This window comes from Mytilus galloprovincialis, chromosome 8, assembly GCF_965363235.1.
Source record: "Mytilus galloprovincialis chromosome 8, xbMytGall1.hap1.1, whole genome shotgun sequence".
NCBI classification, from domain to species: domain Eukaryota; kingdom Metazoa; phylum Mollusca; class Bivalvia; order Mytilida; family Mytilidae; genus Mytilus; species Mytilus galloprovincialis.
Genome location: NC_134845.1, coordinates 68,992,430 through 69,012,610, shown reverse-complemented (window position 1 = coordinate 69,012,610; position 20,181 = coordinate 68,992,430). Strand labels below are relative to the sequence as shown.

General features: G+C 31.4%; 1 protein-coding gene across 3 annotated transcripts; it reads left to right on the top strand.

Moving 5' to 3' along the window:
* Positions 1-1,120: 1,120 nt before the first annotated feature.
* On the top strand, positions 1,121-16,978 carry LOC143043490 (uncharacterized). 3 transcript variants are annotated; one of them, XM_076215772.1, is made up of 13 exons: positions 1,121-1,290; positions 2,161-2,414; positions 5,533-5,714; positions 6,436-6,560; positions 7,318-7,595; positions 8,607-8,768; positions 11,084-11,124; positions 11,866-11,973; positions 13,066-13,179; positions 13,493-13,606; positions 14,564-14,677; positions 15,552-15,671; positions 16,531-16,978. In XM_076215772.1, exons 1-13 carry the CDS (start codon positions 1,168-1,170, stop codon positions 16,683-16,685), a joined length of 1,890 nt encoding a protein of 629 aa, XP_076071887.1. In that variant the 5' UTR covers positions 1,121-1,167; the 3' UTR covers positions 16,686-16,978. The 3 variants fall into 3 exon arrangements, with proteins under 3 accessions (XP_076071887.1, XP_076071889.1, XP_076071890.1); XM_076215775.1 differs by lacking the exons at positions 1,121-1,290; positions 2,161-2,414 and adding an exon at positions 3,232-3,422; XM_076215774.1 differs by lacking the exons at positions 13,493-13,606; positions 14,564-14,677.
* Positions 16,979-20,181: the final 3,203 nt, after the last annotated feature.

Genomic DNA, 20,181 nt, shown 5'->3' with positions numbered 1-20,181 from the left:
TTTGTGATTTTTTTGTAAATATTTGGAATTTTACTTCTGGAACCTTTGATGAGAAAATAATGAAAACAACACGTTTAATAATTATATGCGTCCGAAGCGCTTTTCTGGATTTGCCTTCATCAGGAACGCTCAGAGTTAAACATTTGAAATCCAAAGATGTTTAAGTACCGAAACTGTTGAAGAGCTATATGACAAAAATACCTAAAATAAATGGCCAAATCATCTAAAGTCAACTTGCCTGGGGGACCCATAACCTTACTTTCTAAATAATTTAAAAATTTATTGAAACAAACAATTTTTAAAAAGTTTGTTAAATCATGTCAGTATCGAAGTACTGACTACTGAGTTAGTGATACCTTCGGGGACTGATGGTCCACCAGCAGAGGTATCGACCCAGTGATGTAAAAAAATGAAAACAACACGTTAAATAATTATATGCGTCCGAAGCGCTTTTTTGGATTTACCTTCATCAGGAACGCTCAAACCCAACCATTTGAAATACAAAGATGTTTAAGTAATGAAACCGTTGAAGAGCTATATGACAAAAATGCGTAGAGTAAATAGCCAAAGTCATCTAAAGTTAACTTTGTCTAAGGGAGTTATAACATTACTTTCTAAATAATTTCAAAATTTATTGAAACGGACAATTTTAGAAAAGTTTTTCAAATCATGTCAGTACCAAAGTACTGACTACTGAGCTGATGATACCCTCGGGGAATGATAGTCCACCAGCAGAGGCATCGACCCAGTAATGTAAAAAATTGAGGTTATCTAAAAGATCGAAAAAGAAATTGTTACTAAATATAACAGATACTACCTAAGAGTGAGTACATTAAAATGTGCAAACAGATATTTTGACAATTAATTGGGTACTCCCAATTAATAAGACGACACGAATGAATTATATACAGTCATATACGAAAGGATGCATAAACATAAAAGGTTGAAAAATTAATATTAACGATTTCCTTTTTAAAAATGTAAAGAAAAATCAACCATCTGCATAAAGTCATAACTCCAGAACTTCTAGTTCATTTACAAACAATAGATAATATGTAAAATCAGCAAAAATCAAAATCGCGTTAAGTTGATTTTCTTCTGCTTATCATTTACACTTTAACATAGACAAATGTTTAAATGCTATAATGCTACTTGTCTTCAAGTAAAATGAAGAAATTTCTAATTAACACTTGTTTAAATGTTTTTCTTGTATTTTGCTTTGTGGTTCTTGAAATTCAATCTAGTCATTTCAGAGGAGGAATAATAACATGGAAACAGTCGGGAACTAAGGTAAAATTTCTTATACTTTTTATAATGATGTGATTGAAAATATATCGCATTTTCGTACATGTAACTAAACAATCCGGCATCGTTGTTTCCCTTTTAATACGACTATTACTCCCCAAAGGATTCAATATTTGTTATAAACAGATGCAACTATATCAATCCTTACATTTAAGAAAACGTCGGCAATATTTTGATATCAATTTAAGACCAATCATAAACCATATTATTCAATGCATAAAATGATTCACTTGATGCTTTTTTAATTCTAGGTTTGCATTCCACCAAAAATAAAGATTTATCTGGTTGTCAAAACAAAACTGTATACAAATGAAATCTGATATTATCAAATGCTAGTGAATATGCCATTGATATAACGTCTGTAAATAAGTTAAACCATTAAATGTTTGTTTGGACTATAAGGAATTCAAAAATATAGCTTATAAATATTAAACTTATTTAGTTCGTCTGTTAAGAAATAAAACAAAACAGGAAAAAATATTGTGACCATCAAACAGCGTTCTAGATACTATAATTATGAAAGGTACCATGCTTATATTTCAATACACCAGACACGCGTTTTATATCCATAAGACTCACCAGTGACGTTGAGAACAAAATAATTATAAAGCCTTACATGCCTAAGAAGGGCAAAGTTTAAAACAGATAATGTTTAGGCTTTTCAGTTAACTTAATTTGTTCCTAAACTCGCATGTTCTTTTTCTACCTGCGCAAATAATTATAATATGTTGCTAGTAAGCATAAAAACAAGAATCGTAGAAGATTTAACAAAGGTAGAAAAATATGACGTATGCAACATGCAATTATTTTGAACATGATATTAAATGAAATGATCTATACTTATTTTCAATCTAGGAAATAGAAATATCATACAGATTAGCATTCCGTAGAGATTATTCCAGAAGTCACATGTGTAATGACAGCAACATTATAAATGGAGACATATTGAATGGAGAAGGAGTTTTGGCTTGCTATCATGGATGTAGTGGATCTATAGTTAACCCTATGTCTTACTACTGCACTGATTATAGCGTAGATGAGAACTGGTCAGCTGGTCAACGGAGCATATATTATACTGTTCCAACGTCGGACAACATATTTCAGCTCGGGTAAATTGTTTTCTAATGAATGAAAGTAAACTGTTAATTCCCTTTTTTAACTATGATCTTACTAATTTTTCAGTACAAACGAAATCGAATACTTACAAATGACAAATGAAGGCAAAAAAACAAAAATGATTTTTTCACGATCACGTTAACACAATTTTTAATTCATAAATACATCTTTTCTGCTACATAATTATACCTAAGTCGGTGCTCTTTCTGTTTAATGTAAGATCATTATAAATTGTATTATTGATGGACACAATAAACTGGTTTAATAATATTAAAAGGACAAATCACTTGCACATTCTAAAAGAACATTTTTTGAATTGTTTCGTATTCATTTTCATATCAATACTTATTCTATTGTTCATATCTGTATTTCGATATAAAGGCGTCTCTCATTATAATACACAAGTGTATTCGTACTTATACCAGTTCAAGGTCTGCATGTATCTAACTCACTTAAGGTGAAATATGACTGCATTGTTTCACCTAATACATCTAATTGTTGAAAATCATATATTAGGTATTAGGTTCATTATTTTGAACAATATAATTTAAATAAACAAAAACTAACGTTGATCAAATCGAGTTCTTTTGTTAAACTTCATTACTTAAATTACGATGACATTTCGTTCGTTACAAAACCCTACAATGGCGAAGATTAGTCTGTTTGTCTATTCATCTAATTAAAAATTCGTATATGCATTATAGATATGCATAAAAGAAGATATGGTGTGATTGCAAATAAGAGTGTTTTGTAGTGACACGGAAATTAACAACTGTAGGTTACCGTGCGGCCTTCAACAACGAGAAAAGCCCATACAACATATTCAGCTGTATAAGGCTCCGAAATGACAATTGTAAAACAATGCAAAAGAGAAAACTAACGTCATAATTAATGTAAAAAAAACATGAAAGAAAAACACATATGTAACACATCAACAAATGACTAGCGCTGAATTACAGGCTTCTGACTTGGGGCAGGCATTGCATACGGTATCTTGCGGGGTAAGTTATTGCTAATTCTTAATTCTTGAAAAAAATAATTGTATGGGATGTCCTTCTAATATGAAGGTGTATGTATAACACACTTTGGTTCTTAAAACATAAGCGATCAACACAAAGTAAAGTCCTTAATGAATATATCTCAATACAATTCCTTTAAGTCATAGTTTTAATTCATCAATCTGTTCAAATTAAACAGTGGAATGATACTTATAACAAATATGAAAGTAGTGTCAAAACTAGTATATAAAAGTATAGAGAAAAATATCAGGTTGAAGGGTCAACTAATATACATGAATATAAAATCCGCATCAAATAGTGTCCACTTCAATACTATTGGAGCAAGAAAAATCAGGAAAAAACACATTTTCATATTTAATAACATTAACGGTACCAATTTTTCTGCACCAGATGCGCATTTCGGCAATACATGTCTCTTCAGTGATGCTCGTGGCTAAAATATGTAAAATCCAAAGCTTATATAAAAGATGAAGAGCTATAGTCCAAAAAGTATAGCCAAATCCGTGAAAGGAATCAGAGCTTTGCATGAGGGAGATACAGAGAGGGATGAAAGATACGAGAGGGCCAGTCAAACTCGTAAATCTAAAATACACTGACAACGCCATGGCTATAAAATGAAAAAAAAACATACAGACAAACAATAGTACACATGACACTACACAGAAAACTAAAAATAGACAACACGAACCCAACCAAAAACTAGGGGTGATATCCGGTGCTCCGGAAGGGTAAGCAGATCCTGCTCCACATGTTGCACCAGTCGTGTTGCTTATGTGATAACAAATCCCGTAAATAGTTTAATTCGGTAAGTCACATTCATGAAAGGGAAGGGATTGTAGTAACGACGTAAGAAACATATCCGATATCATTTGTGAAACGGTTACTCCATAAAAGTCAACCAACTCGTGATGGCGTCCGTAACAATTACGAAGTAATTATTTGAACTTCACCATTTGGAACTCTTGATTTGATAGCGTCCTTGTGAGCAAAAACCCTCTACCAATAAAATCATTATAGGAAATGCCAGCACGGGAATATCGTATCAATTAGGAGATATATACACCGTATGCAGCTGCTGCTGGAAATTTGCTACTTAGAAATGGAAAGTTTACAATTGGAAAGCTGAACTCATCTCTTTTGTCGTAAAGTTTTGTTTTCAACCGACCCTCATTGTCAATTTCTAGATATAAGTCAAGATATGAGGCCGACTTAATTGTATCTGTTGTATTCTTTATCAATAGTTCAATGAGATAGATGCGTTCCACATAGTCACCAAATTTTGAATTATTCAGTGCAAGAACATCATCTATATAGCGGAAATTAGAGTTAAAGGATATTGATAACTTCTTATATTTCTTCCGAAGAAGTTCCTGTATGAAGTCAGCCTCATAATAATAAAGAAACAAGTCGGAAAGAAGAGGTGCACAATTTGTTTCAATTGGAATGCCGATAGTCTGTTGAAAAACACGTCCTCCAAATTTAACAAATATGTTGTCAATCAAAAGATCAAGCATCTTGAAAATGTCAGTTTCAGAGATTATTTTTTTTTAATCAGAGTGATCCTTTACAAAATAGAATTAATTCCTTTCTTGTATCTACGTTGGCCATTCTTTTTCATGAAATAAAGCAATACAAACTCTTTCAACTTGTCTTTTAGTTTGGAATGTGGAATACTTGTGTAAAGTGTAGAAAAGTCCAATGTTTTAATACTATTACAAGATGAAAGGGAGTTAGATTGTATGTACTCTAAAAGATCTTTTGAATTTTTAGGTATCCACATTTGATTCACGCCACCTCTAGAATATGCAGCTTCACAATATATTTGACGCCTTTCTTTGATTGCTGATATAATACTAATAGAGGATAATAATTTAGAAAGAAATCGTGTTTAACAGACGTCACATATTTCGGAAAATAGTTTACTTCCAGTCGGAGGGAGACATACAACGACTATATTTCTACCCTCAAATCGCCCTTGTGAGTTTTGCAAATATTGCAAGGTAGCAATGTGAGATGACATAAATCGATCAAAAATCTTAATAAAACTATAAATTGTTCGTTTGTTTATCTATAGATTAATATATATTTGCAGATACAGTAGCTGTTGTTGGATAAGTACTCTTGTAGTTGGCAGAGATAGTAGTTGGATACTGCTTGTTACTGCGAATCTCTCTATTAGGAACGATACTGGCAAAATCAACACATCACCTATTTCTGCAATGCAACCAATTGTTCGCTTTAAGTATGGATGTTCTTATTCACTTACAATACCAGGTAATCTAAATGTCCTTTTTGTAAACATGAGTCGTCAATGAAAATAGTTTTTAAGGAGAGAGGAGTTCCTCTTTTTAAATTTACCTTGATGTTCGTTTTTTTTTCTTCGAAAATTTAGATAAATTTTCGATTTTAATCAAAATTTAAGCTTTATTGATATAAATCAGATTGCATTAGTTTTGTTTGTCACAAAAAAAATTATTCATTTTGCACAGCGGTATACTACTGTTGCCTTCATTGGGTATTTATTTACCTCAATTATTGAATGTTTAACAAATAGCATACTCTTTCCTTTTTGTTTTTCTTTGTCGACTTTTTGTTTTATAGTGATTAAGACTATAACACAATGTTGACTGCTGTACTCAAATATTTGACAAGTTTTTCTTATTGTGTGTATTTGTTTTGCTCATACATTTTTCCATATAATAAAATTATACACGAAAGTAATACAAGTAAGAGGTTTTGTTAGATATAAAAACATGTTTAATCAACCATTTTCCTAATAAGGAAATGCTTGCACGAAGTCTACAAAAAAGCAGTTGTGTTTAAATTTTTTATGTGTTTGAACTTTTGGTTTTTTTTTTTTCTTCCCATTAAACAAGGAGTCTTCAAATGTGTTCGATATTTCTATTAGTTTACTTTTTCATTTAAATAGAAATGGTATACCTGTCATTTTTTTTTTTTGGTCTTTGAATTTAAATAAAATAATGCTTTCCTGCAGTGCAAGACGATGATGGAGACATTGTTAAATGTCGTTGGGCTAATAGCATGAATAACATGAATTATTCACAGAGTAATGAATGTTATAGTGTCTGTGAAGCTTTTCCAGGAGCAATTTTAAACGAGGCAAGTTATGCATTTTATTTGTTATGCATATTCTTAGTAATATATAGATGACATGTTATATTATTATCCATAATGTGTCACACGTTCAATAACTATCAACGCATGGTGTGTTTTGCAACAAGAACTCAAAAAAAAAATTATATTAGCAAATCATGCTCACCGCATCAAACTAAAGAAAACACGTTTTGTGTAGTCTCATTTTATCTTTTTCACCTACACGATGACTATGACATGTATGATATCCACCTAAAAAAGCAGAACAATAATCCTCTGAAATAGTATTGATCACTTTTAGTAAAAATAAACTAATCATAGATATCAAGTTTAAAATTTAGTAATTTTGACAGACGCGTATTTCCTCACACAAGACTCATCAGTGAAGATCGAATAAAACAGAGGTTAAAAAAGCAAAATATAGTACGAAGTTGACTTGTTCAAAAAAAAATTGAGGACCAAAAGGTCCTAAAATTTTGTCAAAAACATCTAAGGTAATCTATTTGGCAAAAAGGATTTAGTAATTCAAAGTTTCGTCGACAGTTAATTTATGAGTATGACCATATCAATGCTTATTCATGTCAACACAGAAAGACATGAGAGACGTGTTCTTCGATTGAAGCAATAACTTCATAAATTATTGAGTGAGATAATTGGGAGACACGCTGTGTTGTATGTTGCACTTTGATAATTCTTAAAAATTCAGGAAATCTTTTTACTAGATATGATTTTTACTAATTTCGAATGTATTAATCATTTTTAGACTTCATGTGTATTATCCTACACTGCCTCGGGGAGTACTGGTTGGCATGCTGTTGCACTGCAGATAGAAGATTATTCTGTTTCCGACACTGCGACACCGTTAAGCAGTGTTCCGCTACAGTTTTTGGTCGACATATCTTCAACAACGGGTTCATGCGATGATAAACCCCTAGTTTTGCAATTGAATCTTTCTAATTTAAATGGTTCGGTAGCTCCCATAGCACTAAACACAACCTTCTTTCAGACTATTGTGGCTAATAGTGGATCGACTAATGTTAGGTAAATATCCAGGTTAATTACTCATTCAAAGGACAAGTAGTTCAGTATTGTTTGTAAATGACCACCAAAAATATTATGCAATATTCTACTTTCACGCCATTCCATTATTTAAATAAATGGAACGTTTCATGATTCGCGAGGAACATGTAAAACTTTATAAAAACATCAAATGAGCTACATTGTATTAGATGTAGGAATCTTTAAATTGGTATATTCTCATTCTGATATCTATCTTGTATAACATTTTTAATTCTAACTGTAAAAATTCTCCACTGTGGGTTCATTATTATTACTTAGATACCATTTTTTGTGGTTTCGTGGGTACATGTGAACCACGAATTCAAATGTTCAACGATTAACAGTTTTCTTTGGGTTTTGTATGCAAAGATTGGCAAAACCACGAAATCAAAAACCCACGAAAACGCAAGTTTTCCTCAACCCACGGAAAATGATCCCCCAGGAAAAATTATAGATCCACAGTATTCAGTTATGAAATTGTTGTTGGAAATCTTTAACTAATGTATACACATAAAATTTAATAGATAAAAAAGTTAAACTACATTATAAAAAAAAAAGTTTATCTGAGTTTACAGTACATCTACAATGTTACAATGTGATTTTACAAGCTTGATCACATAAATCCTCCTAATTGTGATGGAGTGATATGATAGTAACCATTTAGTTATTGTTGTACCTAAATAAAGGCAAAAGTAGTATACCGATGTTCGAAATTCATAAATCGATTTAGAAAAAAACAAATCCGATTTACAAACTAAAACTGAGGAAAAACATCAAATATAAGAGGAAAACTACGACACAACAGAAACAACATTAAAATGTAACACACGACGAAACTATAATATAAACTATTGCCATTTTTCTGACTTGGTACATGACATTTTAATAAAATGGTTACACATTGTTAAGTTAAATTCTCCGACACCTTTTCCATGTTTTCATGCCTTGCCTGATTAACATTAAGCTCTTCGTAAAAGCGGTTACCTTTTTCAGCATTACAGAAATTGTAACAGTATCACCCATTGGAATGATTAAAACTGGAATTTTACCCTACGGGTCATCAGGAATGGAGTGGTATGTGAATGTAACATGGACACCGTCTTCATCTCAAGGCGGAAGTCATATATTTTGTTATACTGCTGTGAACAACATTGGGTAAGTTCATACATTGACAAACATTCACCATAGATACCTGGATTCAAATTTGACCCTCTATCTAACTGTGATATACCATATACTGATTTTAAATCTAATATTAGAGAATATGTTTTTAATATATTGACAAATGAATGGAGTAAAATAGATGATAATAAATTACATGAAATTAAACCTAATTTAGGTAAACCTTCAATAGTTTTATGTGCAGAAAAGATCAGTGTGTTATTTCTAGATGTCGTTTTGGTCATACTAGAATAACGGGAAACGCACGAATATCTTTTAAAGAATGAAGTAGAACCACGATGTATACCTTGTAACTGCAAGAATACTATAAAACATGTTTTTCATTAATTGTATTGACTTTGCTGATATTCGTAGGAATCATTTAAATGTCAATAATATATATATTTAATAATGTTCCATTTACAAATAGTATTGCATTCTTAAAAGAAATTGGAATTTATTATAAAATATTTTAATTTTTATCATGTTATCTTACTGTTGATTTTTATTTGTAAATAATCACTTGATTTAGTCTAGAGATTTAGTTTAATGAAGGTTCTTTTGTCTTATTTTAAAATATGCTTTGAATTGTAAAAAATATTCGAATTAGCTCTCGCCGCGATATAGCCTTTTTGTGCTTATGCGGAGTAAAGCAACCAACAATCAATCAGTCAGTCAATCAAATTTGACACACCAGACCCGCGTCCTTCTACACGAGACATCATTGATTCTCCAATCAAAACAGATATAAAAGCAAAATAAAATACAAAATATGGAAAATAAATGCAAATAACTCAAATATGATTGTTATGTCATTCCAGCAGCACCTGCATACGGGGTATATTTCCCCCAATTCATACGATATTCCCGTGCTTGCATTTCCTATCATGATATTTTTGATAGAGGGTTGCTGCTCACAAGGAAGCTATTAAACCAAGAGTTCCAAATGGTAAAGTTGAAATCATCCCTTCGTAAAATTTACGGACGCCATCATGAGTTGGTTGACCGTTATGGAATAACTGTTTCACAAATGATATCGGATATGTTCCTTACGTCGTAACAAAAATCCCCTTCCCTTTCATGAATGTGACCTACCGAATTTGACTATCATATAAGCAACACAACGGTTGTCACATGTGGGGCAGGATCTGCTTACCCTTCCGGAGCACCTGAGATCACCCCTAGTTTTTTTGGGGGGTTCGTGTTGTTTATTCTTTAGTTTTCTATGTTGTATCATGCGTGCTGTTTTTTATTTGTCTTTTTCATTTGTAGCCATGACGTTGTCAGTTTGTTTTAGATTTATGAGTTTGACTGTCCCTTTGGTCTCTTTCGTCCCTCTTTTAAGGGACTGATATTTGATCCCCATTGAATTAAATACAGCGTAATAACAATGCAATAGCATTGGAATGTAACAATACACTCTTTGGTGAGCTATTTACTACAAATTGATATAAAACGGCAACTTTTATCTGAAAACTTTGAAACCACTCTACAATAAATTGTTCTGTAATTTCCGGTCTTTTATTTAATGTTCAGAATTATCCACTGTTGTATATTCATAGCTGTTTGGACAATTCACCTGCATATAGATCTTTACAGCCTTAATTCAAAATTTCATTCGTGTTTTCAACGTTACACAACAATTTCATACGGAAAAGCTACTGAGGATTAATAAATTGACAGCAAGCAAATTTCCTAGACGTTACCGAAGGAAACTGCCGTGAATGAGACTAAAAGATTAACAGAATGATTTGTGTTTGCTTTAAACGGCATTAGCTCGAAAAATTAAATCGCTGCGAGGGCTTATTCAATTAGTTTCACAACTTGTTTTAAATCCGACAAAAGGTATGATACAAATTAATTGTATAGTAAAGTCGCTTATTTGCAAATAAACACTATCATTAATCATACATATACATATCATTGAGAACCTTCCTACGAATATCAGCAAACTCAAAACAATTCGTTAAATCATTCTGAATGGTAAGAACAGGTTACATTGTGGTAGGTTTTCATATTTTTAGAGTTGATTGAAGTGAAAGAAAGAGCATCACTAAAAGGTTCATTATTCAGACTTTTCAGATAATTTTAGGATCAAAATGACCATTGTAAACTTTTGTTCATCTACTAGTGATTGTCAGCTCTGTTTAGTTACATTTATAGTCGTTTATGTCAATAATTGTTAATAGACGATACAATATTGTTAATCAATCTTTATTGATAAGTAAAGGGAGTATAACATATGAATGACAATCAAAGACATTCCCTAAATAGCATCATATTCTAATAAAAGATGACATTATTTTCAGACAAGCCTCTGACCAAGCATGTGTTACAATAAAAGTAGATGGTAAGTATACGTATGATGTTTCCTATGTTTGTTTTCGTCAAAAAGACAAAATTAATTAATCATTATTTGACAGTAATTAATGGTTATGTAGTCAAAATAATTACCAAAAAAGTTATTACGATACTCGTACACCTATATATATATATATATAATATATTACTTTCCTTAACAAGAATCATGTACCTGAGCGCTGTATGTCTAAATATGAGCACCATATATACCAAGATTATAATAGAGTACGCCAATGTTATTTTAAATTCTGTGAACTTTTATATATTGAATTATATTGTGACTTGATCATAAAATATATCTTATTGGTTGGTCCTTTCCGTCTCTTTACTAAAATTATGATTCTTGCATGCATTTATTATTGCGATGTTTGATGAAATAACAAAATATTCTAGATTAATCATTGCCATTTCGTGAAAAACTGAATACAAATATGTGTATTAGATATGAGAATGCGATTTAACATATACTTACACAATATCTAATACAAATCCCTCAATAATGTCTGAGTTTTCTGTTTTAAAGCACTATTTTGTTCTCTTTTTATTTTTATTTTTCTCGTTTCTTTTGTGTTTTAGCCCATTATTATCTATTCTATAAAATGTACCTAGAAGCTCATGTATAACAGACTGTTCCTAATTTCGACCTTCTATTTCTATGCATAGCAATGTTCATACAACGCATGTATTCTACTCTTAATATTTATTCATTACTATGCTTCATTCCTGATAGATTTATGTGATGGTGTTATATGTGAAAACGAGGGAACATGTGTTGGTGGTTTGTTAAATAACAGTTGCATTTGTCCAGTTTCCCACACTGGATCTCACTGCGAATCAGGTAAACTAATGTCAAAAGTGTAAGGATTTGGTTTGAAGTGGAAAACATTTCGTGCAAGTTGGAAGGTTTTAATTATAATAAGTTTGCTACCACTACATATACTGAGTCGTCAATCTGAACAGTGTATGCAACGGTTTTCAAAAAAATCACAAACAACCCGTTTTAGCGAGTTTACTGACCGTCTTTACTTTTTTGTAAATCACGTCATTTTTATTTCAACATCAAACTTGTCAAGTTGAAGACCAACACCCTTGCACTTTATAAATTTAACTCTTAAATATTGATCCGCTATTTGTCTGTTTTGTAGAAAAATAATCAATGAAATGCAATTACATTTATGGATGACTTCAACAATAATGTTAGACGTGACGTCAGAAATCTTACTTTATTGATTGATACAGATCCAAAGGGAGTCACCATATAATAGCGTTAAACCAATCATAACGTCAATAATTTAACATTTGTAGTATAAGTGGCCAGTATAGATTATTAAAAAATAATATTCTTACAGAAGTCATCATTGCAAGATGTAATAATGTGATAACAGGAAATTTCTTTGAGTAATTCGTCTGATCGATGTTTATTCGTGTACAAGTAGGCCTACTACCGATGCATCTCTCATATTGGTGGAAATCGTGATATCGTTCTCTGTATTGACGATAAAACATTAAAAAAATACAAAAGACATCTTCACAGCTAAAATATATATTTTTTAATGAAGACTTTTCCTCAAGAGGGTACAACACACTCTTAAAAATAGTTGAGTGTTGTAATCACAAACATTTAGTATTAACGAGGGGAAATCAAGCATTTCAAAGATCAAAATTTGTTTTAGTAAAACTGACATTTATCCAACCAAATTATTACTGAATAATGAACGGTTCAAATTTTTAGAAATTTTAATAATTTTGTAAACAGGTCAAAGTAAATATTTTGCAAACCTTTATGAAAATTAAACGAGCCAAACCTATTTTAATTAGAGTGTTGGACACCCCCTTAAATTGAACTTTTCATCCTATGCATAACCATTGCAATACAATGTTATTGTTCGATTCTTAACATTTATTCATATCTTTGCCTATATCCTAATAGAAATCGATTTCTGTGATGGTGTTAAATGTGAAAACAACGGATCTTGTGTTGATGGTGTGTTCAATTACAGTTGCATTTGTCCGGCTTCCCACACTGGATCTCACTGCGAATCAGGTAAACGTATGCTGAAGTATACGAATTTGGCTAAAAGTGGCAAAAGTAACGTTTAAGTTGAAAGGTTATGATTATTTGTAAGTTTGCTACAACTTCACAAGTTGGAAGTCATGCAAGGTATAAATCTTTTTGTAAACAGGTCAAAGTAAATATTTTGCAAAACTGAATGTAAATTAAACGAGTTAAATCTATTCAAGTTAGAGTGTTGGACAACCGCTTAAATCGAACGTTTAGTTTTATGCATAATCATTGCAATACAGTGCAATTGATCGATTCTTAATATTTATTCATAACTTTGCCTATATCCTAATAGATATCGGTTTCTGTGATGGTGTTACATGTGAAAACAACGGTACTTGTGTTGATGGTGTTTTTAATAACAGTTGCATGTGTCCACCTTCCCACACTGGATTTCACTGCGAATCAGGTAAACGTATGCCAAAATGTAGAGACTTAGTTAAAAGTGGCAAACATTTCGTGTAAGTTAGAAGGTTTTTATTATAAGTAGGTTTGCTACTACTACACATACTGAATCGTCAATCTTATCAGTACATGCAACGGTTTTTAAAAAAATCACAAACAACCCGTTTGAGCGAGTTTACTGACCGTCTTTACTATTTTGTGAATCACGTCATTTTCTATTCAATGTCAAACTTGGCAAGTTGAAGACAAAAACCCTTGCAGTTTATAAATTTAACTCTTTAATATTGATCCGCTATATTTCTGTTTTGGAGGAAAATAATCAATGAAATGCAATTACAGTTATGGATGACTTCAACAATAATGTTAGATGTGACGTCAGAAATCTTACTTTATTGATAAATACAGATCCATAAGGGGGTCACCACATAATAGCATTAAACCAATCATAACGTCATTAATTTAACATTTGTAGTATACGTGGCCAGTATAGATTATTAAAAAATATTATTCTTATAGAAGTCATCATTGGAAGAAGAAATTATGCGATAACAGGACATTCTTTAAAAAATTTTGAGCAATTCGTCTGCTCATTGTTGAGTCGTGTAGAATTGGGCCTACTACCGATAAATCTCTGATATTGGTTGAAGATCATGATATCGTTCTCTGTATTGGCAATAAAGCATTTAAAAAAATACAAAAGACATCATCACAGCTAAAATATATCCTTTTGTATTGAAGTTTTTCCTTACGGGGTACAAAACACTTTAGAGGGCTAACTCTTAAAAAATAATTAAGTGTTTTAATCACATACATTTTGCATTAATAAGGAGAAATCAAGCATTTCAAAGATCACAATTTGTGTTAATCAAAATGCTATATACATGATATATCCAACCAAATTATTCCTGAATATTAAACGGTTTAAATTTTTAGATTCATAACTTTGCCTATATCCTATTAGATATCGAATTCTGTGATGGTGTTACATGTGAAAACAACGGAACTTGTGTTGATGGTGTTTTTAATAACAGTTGCATTTGTCCGGCTTCCCACACTGGATTTCACTGCGAATCAGGTAAATGTATGCCGACGAGTAAGAATTTGGTTAGAAGTGGCAAAAATAACGTTTTTTTTTATTTTGATTATTTGTAACAACTACTACTTATTAAGTTGGAACTCAAGCAAGGTATAGATCCAAGACTTGATTTGTATTACACGACTTTCTACATTTTAAGAATAACCACTCATTCCGTTTTTATATATATAATGAACTGATTATAACTGTTAAACTTTTAAGAATTTTGACATGGCACAATACATTATAAAGACGTAACATAACATCGAAATTATCTGCAATGGTCTGTCATTGTTTTGATGTTTTTATTCTTTAATTAATGCCTACTAATCAAATAATCAATGAATGATTTTGTAATGCCTAATTTAACCAGTGTTATATTCTAAAATTTATAACATGTATAATGTATTCAACTTTTGTAATGAAATTGTAAACCGGTACTTCTCACAGAAAAAAATCGATTCATTCCCACAGTCCTATTCAATACAACCAAGAAATGTTATGGGTTGTGAACTAAATTCAAAACATGTAAATAATAAGAGCTTTTGCTAACGTTATTTGTACATTGCAGTATTATACATGTTATACGTATTATCGTATGATAGTTCCGTTTATAAATTTTGAAAGTATTGAGAAACTAAGGTTTCAACTCCCTCGTGCAAAGTTGACTTTAGATGAATTTAGCTATATATTTTAGGTATTTTTGTCATTTATCCCTTCAACTGTTTCGGTACATATACATCTTCGGATTTCAAATGTTTTGCTTTGAGCGTTTCTGATGAAGGTAAATCCAGAAAAGCGCTTTGTACGCATAGAATTATTGAACGTGTTGTTTTCATTTTTTATATTCAGACACGTTTGTGCTATATTACAGATATAGATTTCTGCAAGTTAAAGGATCTACCATGTCATAATGGTGGTACTTGTGTAGATGGTCTCTTTGATTACACATGTATATGTCCTTTAACGCATACTGGTGACCATTGTGTAACAGGTAAATATCAGATAAGACAGTAGCAAATCCCTGTTACAGATTGTCAATGGAATAGTTGTCAAAGGTACCAGGATTATAATTTAGTACGCCAGACGCGCGTTTCGTCTACATGAGACTCATCAGTGACGCTCATATCAAAATATTTATGAAGCCAAAATCAGAGTAATAAATATATATGGAGTAAGTCTTGATGCGTATATCACATGCGAAACAGAAAATTCTGTATGTAGTATGAAATTATGCACGATGCTAAACCATAATATTTGTTAAAAGAAACACTATATTTGGTATATCCATCATGTTTCTGAATGATATTTATATATGCAATATAAGACAAAAAGAAAAGAGCTAAGAATATCATGAAAATAAACTTCAATAAATATAATGTTGTTCAGATAAACCGGGAACTAAACTACCAATGCTTGGTGAGTATATACAGTTATCTGCAAATAGTAAACAGCTGTTTGAAATTAACTTACATGTTACCATATTATAAATAATACAAAAAGGTTGATGTCAAACTGAAGGTTTGGATTGTTGTCTCCAAGACAACAAATTTGTCCCTTATTAGACAAATATATAAGTTAACAGCTACAGGAATATCAACACAGTATGACATTGAAAACGAACAGCCTGATTTACGCCAACGAAAGAAAACAAATAACACATATTGCAAACAGCAACAAACGACCAAAGAGAGTAAACAAATAAGATACATATTGCAAACATCAACCAACGACAATCACTGTAATACAGACTCCAAATTAGGAAAGGCACTCATATAATTCGACAATGATAAATATGTTAACCATTACTTTATTTTTGTTTATCATTTTGTATTATTTTATTTGTACTTTAGAAGCTGATAATACAGGATATGTACTGAGTGTTGTTTTCATATCAGCTGGCTTGGTTTTATCTGTAATAATGACTGGAGTGCTGACTAAAAGTTTAGTTTCATTTATCAAAGGCCCGGGAGGCTCCATTGATACACACGATCATCTGTATATGTGATTATACGGATTAAGTTGAAATATAATAAAACATTGTGACTGAATTTTTCATATCTAAAATTAAAAAAAATTGTAGTTATTAGAATATCAATTATTTGCCCAATACTTTTTTTTTTTGCAGATGCTTTGATTTCTTTTATGACTATGCTTTCTGTTGGAATTAATCTATATGATGCATATTCTTGAAACGAATTATACGTCATACCTCTGTTGGAACTATACATTCTAGCCCGAGTTGACAGGGGAATTCTTGTTGATTTCAACATGTTTTTCTTACTTTCATAGTAATGCTACATTGCCAATAAAAACTTTATATTTACAATTAATCAATTAATAATATTTATCCATTATGAATAATAAATTATTGAAGATTTTTATCATGAACACGATGAACACAATTGTAATACACAAATTGTAGTTTGCACATTTTTGTTAGATGTAAAGTTGTTGTCTTTGTACCAGTTACATCTTGATTGAATCCTTCAATTTCCTGTGTTCCCCGACAGTCAATCGAAAATGTTAAATAACAAGAATGCTCAAACTAGTTAACCTTTTATAATTCTTATATGATTTTTCATATAATTACTTGCCAAACCGTAATACTAAAAATAAAATAAGGACTGAAAGTATATATACATAATATTTATGTTATATGAATTTAAGGCGCAATTACTATATAAGTAAGTCGCCTTCCAAAACTACCACCAACAGCAACAACACCATATGATTTGCATGTTAGGGAATACGTTGATAGGATTGGTCGAGAGAACTTCTGGTAGTTGATCTTGAGGTAGGTTATTTTTCTATAGACGACGTTGACCGAACTTCTTTTCGTAACCAATGTAAACAAGATGGCAGCGATATTAACACCGACTTTAACAAAATTCATTTCACTGCACGTTAATCGTTACATTGAATAACAAAAACAAAAATATTCGTTTGAATGAAAACAGATTCGGTAGTTTATTCTTTTATCAGTTTGCTTACTTCCTGGAGTACATATTTTTGCGTAAGTCAACAGTTAAATTCATGCGCCATGACTTTTCAATGACACAAATAAACAATTTACGCGAGATAGAAGTAACGATTGCGGAAAAATATTTTCCTTATCTCCAATTTTAAAGAATTATAAGGATCAAACGCATTTTATTGGTGTATAAACTGTACCAAGTCACTCACAAACATATCATAAAAGTCCTGTTGGACTTTTGTTTGTTTGTGAGTGAATTGGTCGAGTTTATACACCAAAAAATTCCTTTTATAATATTGTCTTGGCTTCTCACACTTTTCATAATATATTCTTTAATTTTTCTGCAAATCAATATCTGCGGTGTGACCCCGGGAGAGGAATGTGCAACATCCTATTAATTAATAGAAAATTAGAAGTTGACTGATAGTTGCTTGCTTCAAGTTAGTAGCAATTCTATCGTGTCTATTTAAGACAATAAATTGATTGATTGATTGATTGCTTAACGTCCAGTGGCAAATACTATATGCGTATGCATGACGAGAACAAGTTAACAATATACGCAAGAGATAGGTCTATATTAAAGACTCTATATTTACGTACATGTATATACAAGGTAATGCAAGGTTATGGAATAACTATGCCCATTCAGACCTGACGTGGCTGCGTACTTCTACATCCCGCGTAGCCAAATAAACGCGCCGATTCCGCAAAGGTTTTACTGTCCGTCAGGAGAAGATCTATTTGACCATATTTCTATCCTCCAGTCACAGTTCCATTAGAACCATAGACGAAAGAGCAAAACGAGTATAAGTCAATGAAAGAGCAATATCCAAACTTGTTATTTAACAAGATTACATATTTAAGATTGTAAAACTTGTCATTTGTAATCCAATGCCAAACATAATGTATACATTTGAAATATAAAAGAAAATATTAACCATATTTCTATTCTCCAGTTACATTTCGATTAGAACTATAGACGAAAGAGCAAAACGAGTATAAGTCAATGAAAGAGCAATATTCAAATTTGTTATTTAACAACATTACTCATTTAATATTGGTCAACATGTTATTTGTTATCTAAGGTAAGAAATAATGTACATTTAAATTATCAAACAATATTGACCGTTCATCACAAAGAGCCGTTTAAGCTTGATGTAGACACGTTTTGGGAATCGAAACGTTACGGCGTTCTTTGAAAGGGACACTTCTTTTGCGCATATTTCAATGTAGCTATGCTAGATATGCTTTTGAAGCTCAATAACGTCGTATGGACTCGCATGTGGGGTAGAATCGTTATAAATAGGTTTCGTACATGCATGAATGGAAATTTATCCCTTTCCGAACCCATTGTATTCAAAAGTTTAATCAACGTGTAGTTGTCGGTGATCTCAAAAGATCATTGGATGATTTTAAGGGTCATAACCTTTTTAGCAAACTGAATGAATCAAAATATGCTAACAGGTGTTAATGAAATTGACAACTTCGTGGAATGTGAAAGGAGCTCGACATATTTGTTTTTCGTTCATTCTTTTATATAAATAAGACCGTTAGTTTGAATTGTTTTACATTGTCATATCGGGGCCTTTTATAGCTGACTATGCGATATGGACTATGCTCATTGTTGAAGGCCGTGCGGTGACTTATAGTTGTTAATGTCTGTGTCATTTTGGTCTCTTGTGGACAGTTGTCTCACTGGCAATCATACCACATCTTTGTTTTTATATCGAAGGGGATTTTCGGATAACAAAAAAAGAAAATATTTTTTTTAATCATTAGAGAAACAGATTCTTACATAGTTACTCGTGGGTTATCGGATTTATCCAATCTCAATAGTTAAATTATAAATTTTTAAGTCGTAGCCGAGGCTCGGACTTTAAACTTGATAATTTAAATTTAAAAAAATATTTTTAAGTAATCGATCACTGTGATAATAGAAAGATATCTCTCTCTTTATATTACAATCACTTAATATGATTTTGATCAGATCAGTGCACTTCTAAATTAGAAAAAAAAGTGTTTTAGGTATACGTAGCCTTATTCCATCTACAAGAAAAACAACACCTAAGATGAAAAAAATAGTTTATTCTTCTTGTCTAAAACAAAAAAGGCAGCAACTTCAATACTAACTCAAACAGTGTTTTCCTCTTTGAAATCAGAAAATAACACTTTATAAATTGTATGTACAATATAGGTTTATTGAATGCTATTTTGTGTAAAAAGACTCATCTATGAATTAACCATTCAATTATTGATAGCACTGCTTCGTTTAGATAAGCTTTATATACATGATATATTGCCATATCCCTGAATATTGATTGTGAGTGTCTGTTAATACCTTTACTTTACAAGATACAGATGACTTACCAGAGAGATCCACTATAATTGTAAATGTCAGGACATGCGTTTTATATCATGGTTTAATGAAATGCCAAATACTGCAAACAAGAAAATATGTATAAAAATGACAACCTGTTAACATTGTTATGACACAACTTCATCCCATGTTCCATACATATCTTTGTTT

Bases quoted from the DNA above. Each gene is read 5' to 3' on its own strand.
- LOC143043490 (XM_076215772.1), top strand. From the start codon at position 1,168: ATGAAGAAATTTCTAATTAACACTTGTTTAAATGTTTTTCTTGTATTT. The intron at 11,125-11,865 runs GTAAGTATACGT...CATTCCTGATAG, and splicing joins TGTTACAATAAAAGTAGATG to ATTTATGTGATGGTGTTATA. The intron at 13,180-13,492 runs GTAAACGTATGC...ATATCCTAATAG, and splicing joins TGGATCTCACTGCGAATCAG to ATATCGGTTTCTGTGATGGT.